Below are 9,136 nucleotides of genomic sequence, written 5' to 3'. Positions count from 1 at the left end.
GATTTGACAATGTGGTGCTACAGTAACCATTTGCTAATGATGGATTAATTAGGCTTAATAGATTCGTCTCGCGAATTAGCACAAGGTTCTGCAATTAGTTTTATAATTAGCTCATGTTTAGTCCTCCTAATTAGCATCCAAACATCCGATGTGACACTGTTAAAGTTTAGCACCTCGTATCCAAACAGCCCCTTAGTTTTCTGCCACCGTAGTAGTAGTGGAGCACACGAATCAAAAAGACTAACCAGTCAGCTCAAAATGAATCACCCCAACCAACAGTAAGGAGGCCCAACGTGTAAGTGTGTAACATTTTTTTTTCCGAAAGGACGGCAAGGAATTCGCCGCAAGCTTTATTAGACGATAGAAAAGAAAAAAAGAAAGAGCAGTAATCATTCATATAGTTTGGATGACATCACACTTTCAGAAAAGCACAAAATGATGTTTCAAGCAAGAAAAAGCTTGTACATCATTTATTTATAACACACACAACTTTACCATATACGGAACTATCCTAGTTTTTTGTCACCGAAATGATATGGTCGTTGATCATGTCCTTCAGACTCCAGTTGCGATTTGGATTCTTGTAGGTCCAGTAAGCCCACCCGAATGAGGCCTGGCCATAGACGTCCATTTGGGCCGCTGCAAACCTCTTGTAATCCTCATGAGATGCACCCTTCACCTCCCATTGTGCAGCCCATTCGCCTGTACAGGGAAAAAAAACGGTTGCAAGGCCGGTGGACAATCATTGTACAGTTACCAAAATTGAAACTTAGTAATTGTGCCAAATGAGTATCATAGGTTGAGTGCCAATTGAGAATGGCCTAACTATACTGACATGTTGCGTGACAATGGCACGCTCAAACTAGGTCAACAACCGTAAGTACAACAAGGGGGGAAGAACAACCGGTTGCATGTTAAGTTCTATTAAATGCACTCATTTATGAGAAACCAAAAATTAAGCAGCTTCACGTCACTGAAGTGAATCAGAACACCCTGACAAAATACTTCCTCCGTTTGTTTTAAAAGGAGTATACAGCTCAAGTAGTACCTGGTCTGGTTTGAATCGTGTACTCCCTCCGTTTTAAATTGTAGGTCATTTTAGTTTTTTTTATACATATATTTTACTATATATCTAGACATAATCTATATGTAGATGCATAGTAAAAAATGTGTATCTAGAAAAACTAAAACGATTTATAATTTAGGACATAGGGAGAAGTACTTTTCAAACGAGCACAAGTCCCATCAGCACGACCACTGTCAACTGGATTCGTGTGTGCTTAGTCTTATCGTACTAAATGGATGTATAAGTACTTAAGTAGTAGTATCACTATGGTTCACCCATGGCTAACTAAAATATTGTAGGAGCACAGTTGAGAAATTCTTATGAATGATTCATTATACACCTTTAAATTTGATGTTAGGTAAAATCCTACTGGACTCGTAGTAATGGTATGGATAATTGCAGATGTCAAGTTCCATGTTTTCTTGAGTTGCTTGATATGATATATCATAGCTAGTGAAGATATGCAATAAAATTGTGAATAGAACAAGCCCATCTGCCCATCTGCACTCACCCACAAAGACTAGTGCGCCATTTTGTCTCATGAGAGTATTCAGATGGTTTGCCCGCACGGTCTTCACGTAGTCTATGTTCTGCCCCGCACTCATGCTTTCGTACTTGGGGTCATAGAGGTTGTAATAGTGCACATCAAGAACACATTTTTTGAACCTACTGGCGAAGTCGACCATCTCAGTAGCACCATTCTGGATTAGTCGTCCTGACATGATCACATAAACATCATCACGCTGCACATGCCTGTGGACTGCTTCATAACCAGCTTTGTAGTACTTCTTTAGGGCATCGAACTGCACTTCTATTGATGGCTCATTGAGAAGCTCAATTGCTAGAAGGCTTTTTCTTGAAGCATACCTGCCAAAATAATCACAAAATCATTGGAAGCTACTTTATTTATTTTTTTTTGGGAGGACGGCACTTTTTGGATACAGGATATACAAGAAAACCACTCTCTCTATGCACATTCTGAAAGACATACTTTATTGCAAGTCTGTGTTCCTACTGCCTCTGATGGCAGGTGTGACCGTAACTTTAAGGACATGCAAATCATTTGCGCCATTCCATGCTCAATTTCCACCCTACCAGTTTCTTAAGAGTTACTCAGGTCATTGAAAATTAAAGGCCTATCCATTTCTTAATAATCTAAGGGCCTCTTTCGCGACACAAATTTGATAACTTGTTACATGTTTTAGAGATCCCTAAAACAGATCAAATATAAAATTGGCACTTTCTACCAAAACAAAAGAACCTGTTACAAGTTTCATGGAAATATCAATTCTGTAGAAGATTGACACACCTGGCTGCAAGGGCTTCAATTACTTGGACAGTCTGGTCAATATTTCCATCACTAGTGCCCCAACCCACAGTACCATCTCTGGATCCACTGTGTTCATGGCCATTCTGTGACCATGGTGCAGCATGAAGGTCAACAATGACACCTAAGTTATACTTACTGCAAGAAAGCAAGGGAATGAAAGCATCAAAACAATAAATCTCAAGTCTATCACTAGTTTCAATATCTTTATTTCTTTTTCATTTTCTGGGGTAAAGAATGTAGGTCCTATATAGATTAGATATTAAGATGTCCCAAAAGTCAACACTTCGTTAAAACACAAAATTATAGCAACAAAAAATTAGATAAATGCTAGATAGTGTCATGACAGCTATAAGTGCTGAGTTTTAATGATGTAGTACCTTTTCTAACAACTAAAGCGTTTACCTCTTGTAAAATATTGTCTAATTGCACTTTGTGTTTTTATGTACCAAAGCTTAGTCATTGCTTTAATCCTGTAATTTCTAGGTGCATTTTTTCTTTAATAGTGGCGAATTAAACTGTGTACTATAGTTCAACAAGATAAAAACCGTGGTGGGGCTAGGCATTCAAATATTTCATTTAATGCACCCTTAATATCATGTTTTATTAAGTACTGAAAATGATTCCATAGTTCAATTTTCAACTCATGCATGCAAAGCATAACATAAGACATGACGAGATCCAACAAAGTATTAAGTTCTAGTTAATATGCCACATACATGAAGCTGTATTTCATTAGCTTGCTGGCGATAAAAGTAATGTGAAAAAGGTTCAGGTTTTCTTGTTTGTTTCTATCACTAGCATATATTTGCAGCAGAGTTGGATAACATTACACTGATACATCCGTTGTCATATTTATATTTAGTTTAGTAGGATATAATTGACAACTTGACTTACTCTGCCCAATCAAAAGCCTTATCCAAAACCGCTTGATAGCGAGGATAACTGGGAGGATGACAGGATGGAGTGTTTGCTTCATTTGTAATCCACCATGCAACTGGAATGCGTACTGCATTCAGTCCATTTGATGAAATGAAGCTGAAGTCATCTTCAACTATAAAAGTACTCCAGTGATCCTACAATGATATATAAAAAACCATTAAAATTAAATTGTAGACTAAAGTTGGGTACTATTGAGTCAGATTTGACATTTCTTGTCCCTTTTAACTTCAAAGTACACATCGATAGATTGAGCAATTCCTACTCATAAATTTCAGTATGAGTACTGCGCCGAACATAAAGCTTGTAACTGGTTGTAAAATATCAGTTTCAATTTCATTTTCAATCATATGCAAAATCTGGTATAGCCACTATCTTGGATAGAACAGATTGTGGAAGAAAAACTGCCAGGAACATGACTATTCTGGCATTTGGGCTTCAGGACTTGATAAGTGGTTGGACCAACAGGTAGATTGGCAGAGAAGCACAGAAGCAGAATGCTACAAAAGGAAACAACCAGCTCTTGGAGAGGCATCAAACGAATGACAGAAAACACAGTGGCTTCTTCTATCTCGGTCTCTCCCTTCCTCATCTCCTTTCTGTTCTTCCCAGGCAAGCTTGCTTCTTCTAGAATCCTCTAATTCTTCGGGATTCGCACCGCTGTACCAGTACTTGTCAAAGTACTAGTTTAAGTGATTGGGGTATGGAGGTCTCTAACAAAAACTAGGATCAAACAAAATTCAAGAGGGTTGTCACAGGCCCTCTCAGTAGACCCATTTCTTCATTGGACCACTGGAGGGAAGACTCCAGTAGCAACCCCCCCCCCCCCTCTCCCAGTTCAGGGTGGGCTTTAGGAAAGCTGAGCCCCTTTTCAGAACCAGCCCATGGTAGCAGAATCCTGACCTAACCCAGAGCCATAAGGATCCCAAATGATGACCTGAACCCAATCACATTCCCAAACATGTTTGAAATTCTGGAGGAAATAGAAACGATTTCACTAGTTTCATTCAGGCCATCTGAGCTCACCAAATGAAACTATGGTCCATACACTACTGTACTTATGCCTTTTTTAAGGATCAGATGTCATAGTTGATGTAGCATAATAATTGGTTCAGATTGGAGAAAGAAAACACACCTGTAACATGCTTACAGCTTGTTCTGCTCCATAGAAACTGCACAGCTGAGTGTCTCCTTGCATCTGTCCAGTAACTTGTATCTTGAAAACAGATGGATCCTTGTCACTCCAGCTTCCACTTGCTTCACTATTTGCAGTTACTGAACCTGATTGCTCCACCTGCATACACGAAGAATTATCAAAACATATATATCGGTTACCATATCACTGAATTATTGCAAAATATTTAGTACATTTTTAGGGTCTAGAGTATAATCAAAATGAATATATGACAATATTGAGTATTGTTCTCTTTCATCTGAACACAATACTTATAATTGGAAAGGTAAGACATCTAACCTTTTCTAGGAATGTCTCAGATGATTATAGTGAAATTTCACTTTTCACCTTAAATTTTCAAAATGGCATTGCCATGTAGTAATTTTTTTAAAAAAAATTCTGCAGTATGATACCATAAAAAGGAAATGGTGTATTACATCAGTAACAGTACAGGGAAACCAAGTCTTATACATAAAATGAAAAAGCTCAGCTGCTGTCACAGAGCTTGTCTATCATGTACGTAAAACATATTATCCTGGATTAGTGTTCAGAAAATGGGGTTGTCGAAAGTTTAGGGAATTAAATCCCAAGAGTTAGGATCTTCCCCTGATTCAATCATGACCTAAGATGGTGTCTTTTACCCCAACAGTCCTTCTGGAGGTCGCTAGAGAAGCTATAGCAGATGAGAAATACGGTGGTGTCGGTGGTTGTACAGGATGAGGTAATGGTGGCAGAATGGCTAGACGGGGTGGAGACAAAGGTAGCGGTGGCTGTTGGACTAGCATTCATTGATATAGATGATTAGCTACTACCTCTTGGCATGCAATATTTGTCATTACAGTTTTCGGGGAACACTTTCAATAATTGCACCAATCAGATGATAATAGGTGGGATTGTGCAGAATTAATTGGCTAAACTATGCCAGAGCCTATGGCATAACTCCTTGCTCTACGAATATAGAGCTAAGAAAGCCATTTATGTTGGAACAGAGGTGCACCGCAAAGTGGTGAAAAAAGATATCTGAATCATTTCAAAAGATCTGACAGAGAACTCCATTATTGGGTATTAACAATAATGAAAAAAATGTGATATAATTCAGCAATTAATAATTGAGAGCTAGTTCCGATCTTTCTCTGATTTTGCTTATCTGTGGTGTTTTTATATAATTTCAGCAAGCCACAGTAACACACCATTCATGGCCGCATGGATATAATATGAATTAGATACTGAAATCTTGAATAAATTCATAGACCTTCGATCAGAAATAGTATCTATCTGGGAAAAATACAATCATACTTCAGTACTTCACTTCTCTGATACATATAAAAGTGGCATATGGATTGGGCACAGGATATAATAGGAACACATCTAGCAGCTGCATAATCCAAGTATCAAGGAAATCTAGCTCCTGCACAAGCAAGTTGGGTAACCTATGCTCTTCCAACATATGGATGAGGAACAAAACAGATTAATTATAGGGTTTAATAAGCAGGAATAGGCAGGTTTCTAAAGTGCTTCACGATCACAAGGATTTACAAAACATGTGACCCACAAATAAAAAAATGACATAGCAGTACCTACTGAATCTCTGATATTCATGCTGGAAGCACAATTGTGCAGTGTTGATCTTACCTTAATATTAGAGTAGATTCTGGAAGTATATGAGGTAGCCTGAACAATCAATAGAGCTAAGAAACTTATGTGCAATTTGTAGAGCCATCAAATGCCACATACAAATGACATTTGGCTTTTAGCACTATAACATGAGTCAGTGAGTAATGATCAACAAGTATAGTATGAATACCTGCAAGAATTTTCCATTTGGAGCTCTGATCCGGATTTTCTCTCTGTTTTTCTTGTTAATTATGAACTGGAATTCCCCAGCTTGACTATGAGAGGTTGCCGTGGCAACCAATTGTTCACCATCATTGATGCTAATGAATTGATTTTTATTAGAACGAATCTTGAACATGTGACCGGAGCTGTCCATTTTCCAAAGCTAGCGAAAAAGTGAAAAACCAAGATAAGTCCAAGATTCATGGTACAAATTTTATTTCTGCATCTGCTGGAAAAAAAGGTTTATGCTATGCTACACAGAAAAGCACACATAAAGAAAAGTGATTCAAAGTTCAAACCTTGTAGCATGAGACTAAACACATTATGCCCATACAACGAATTGAACTGGAAAAAAACATTATCCAGATCTCCAATAAAGTGATCATCTACATCATTTGAAACAGTAAATTTGTTTTTAAAAGTAATGTTTGAGAATTCGTTGCTGTTTTGATACTCTTTCATGGCAAAACAATGTTTCTGAAACAAAATTTAGATTCAAATTTGCATATACGGTGTGGCGAAGGAAAGCCTCTGTAAATCAGCCTGCAACTCGGCCACAGTTGGTGACCATGAGTCGGAAATCAAACAACACGCATACAAGAATTGCAGACTAGTTTGGGACTCCCAGGTTATCACTTACTTCACGTGTGTTAAAATATTATCATGCTAAATGACATGATAAGTAACAAGACAGTATATTAACAGAGAAACTCTCACCCTGAAGATCTCCCAGTCCTGAGCCTTGCTCTGGTCGGCCGTGACCGCCGACCCGCCGCCGCCCGCGGCGCTTAAGAACATCTTCTGCGAGACGGACCAGAGGGTGATGCGCGTTCCATCCTGCAGGCGATAGTGAACAACAATTAGACGACGCCATGGCCGGGCTTGCCAAAAATCCCTCATCCGCCATAGGCCCGGCCCTAAACAGGAGAAGAATGTCTTGGATCCTGGAGTTGTAGGAGCGATTGATTGAGCCAAGTGCCGAGGGAAGCGAGGGACCAGCGGGAGGCGGCGAGCACGGGAACCAGGCGCGGGGGCAAGGCCATGGCTGCGGTGGTCGGTGGACCGACGAAGGTGAGATTATTGTACTATATGCGTTTAAAAATTTTCTGTTGTTGTAGGAAATGGATACATTGGGCTAATTTTCAAGTTGTTATGGGCTGTTTGGTAAAATAATACTCGTCCAAATGGTAAGTCATTCCAAAAATCTTAAAAGTCAAAGTATCTCAAATTTGATCAAATTTATATGATAATATAATAACATTTATGATGTCATCTAAGTATCATTAGATTCTTCATCAATTATATTTTCATATTATACCTATTTGATGTTATAAATCTTTATAATTTTCTCTATAATTTTGGTCAAACTTGAGATGTTTTGACTCTCCAAGATTCTTGGGAATGACTTACAATTTGGGATGGAGGGAGTAATTTAGTCTCTTTTTTAGGTATGGTTTTCACCCTCCTTCTTGTAGATCCTTCTAACCTCTTTCTAATTTTCTGTACAGTTTTCTTAACCTTATTTTAATATATTTAACATAGTACATTTTAATATATTTGTCTATACATTTAAATCGAACTAAGTTGTAGACATTTGGATTTTTAACACCGGTCCTTTCAAGAAAGGATCGAGTTCACATTATAAATAAAACATTATAGAGAGAGAAAATGATAAGTCAAGAGTTTTGAAGGAAATACCAGGTAGATTTATGAGTTATCCATTTGTCATCGATCGATTCATCTTACTTTTGTGATCTCTTCTTAACATCTCACCTATGTTTTATTGTTAATACAAATTAGAGTTTTATTAATTTTGATTCTTGTTGGCTTAATCTTTGCATGAATATTTGGAATCTTTAAGTAACATCAAAATGAAAAGTTGTCAATTACAAACTTGTAGATTTTGTCAATAACTGCAGTTATCATATATAAATTTCTCCATTCGACATAGTATGAGTTTTTATCTCATAGTAAACTCACACATAAACACTTGTTTTCATGCTTTCATCATAGACCAATTCAATCCTTGCCTGCTTCTTAACCAATTCATATATCATTATTTTATTATGTTCTTAATGTAATTAAAGTTATTATACATATCCACTTCATATATCATTATTCTATTATGTTCTATTGTTAGAATTTGATCGTGCATGAGAGACAAAAATACAATCCTATCTAGAACCAGGTGTCCTAACATTTCCCCGTTAATAATTACTCACTTTTCCCGTTGCTATAATAGAATAATCTAAGTTCGCACCCGCCAAATTTTCTTAACCAATGCAAAATGGTCTCTAGCCTAGTAGTTAGGACACCTGGGTAACCTCCAACCGGCTTGGATTCGACTCCTAGTAGGAGCGAATTAAATAGGTATAGAATAAAAAAAAATATAAAAAAATAGGTTGGGTACCTTTCCCTTACTGACTTCGGTCAAAATTTTCTTAACCAATTTCCTGCAGAAATTGAATTAATTTATATTTTCAAAATGCCTGGTTTAGAAAAGTTTCTTTTCTTTGTTTTCCTTTAGCTTCAAAATAAGTAGGAATAATTGTGGGTACAATACATGTGATAATTTTATAAGGTGCAAATCGTTTAGAAAAGCACAATCACTATTTAAAAAAATGCTTTTGTTTTCGACAGGACTATATATATACATGGTAAATATATTATGAGTGAGTGGAAAAAAAAATAATATCGAAACATTCTAATGGCGGTCTGACGGAGTACATCGCTATACTAAGGTTCAACAAAATCGTGTACCTTTTACATATATACTATAGTGTAAACCATGAGA

General features: G+C 37.3%; 1 protein-coding gene across 1 annotated transcript in view; it reads right to left on the bottom strand.

Moving 5' to 3' along the window:
• Positions 1-314: 314 nt before the first annotated feature.
• The window catches only part of LOC101768918 (probable glucan 1,3-beta-glucosidase A), a 9,476-nt gene continuing 654 nt past the window's right edge, over positions 315-9,136 (bottom strand). The window contains exons 2-8 of the mRNA XM_012849014.2: positions 7,060-7,179; positions 6,311-6,505; positions 4,468-4,626; positions 3,291-3,469; positions 2,376-2,531; positions 1,578-1,933; positions 315-702 (exon numbers count right to left, since the gene is read on the bottom strand). Of these exons, the coding sequence (XP_012704468.1) occupies positions 512-702; positions 1,578-1,933; positions 2,376-2,531; positions 3,291-3,469; positions 4,468-4,626; positions 6,311-6,505; positions 7,060-7,179 (1,356 nt within the window). The 3' untranslated portion in view covers positions 315-511. The remainder of the gene's footprint in view (positions 703-1,577; positions 1,934-2,375; positions 2,532-3,290; positions 3,470-4,467; positions 4,627-6,310; positions 6,506-7,059; positions 7,180-9,136) is intronic.

This window comes from Setaria italica, chromosome IX, assembly GCF_000263155.2.
Source record: "Setaria italica strain Yugu1 chromosome IX, Setaria_italica_v2.0, whole genome shotgun sequence".
Lineage (NCBI taxonomy): Eukaryota > Viridiplantae > Streptophyta > Magnoliopsida > Poales > Poaceae > Setaria > Setaria italica.
Note: the sequence above shows the minus strand (reverse complement) of the source record. Positions and strands in the feature narration are given on the sequence as shown.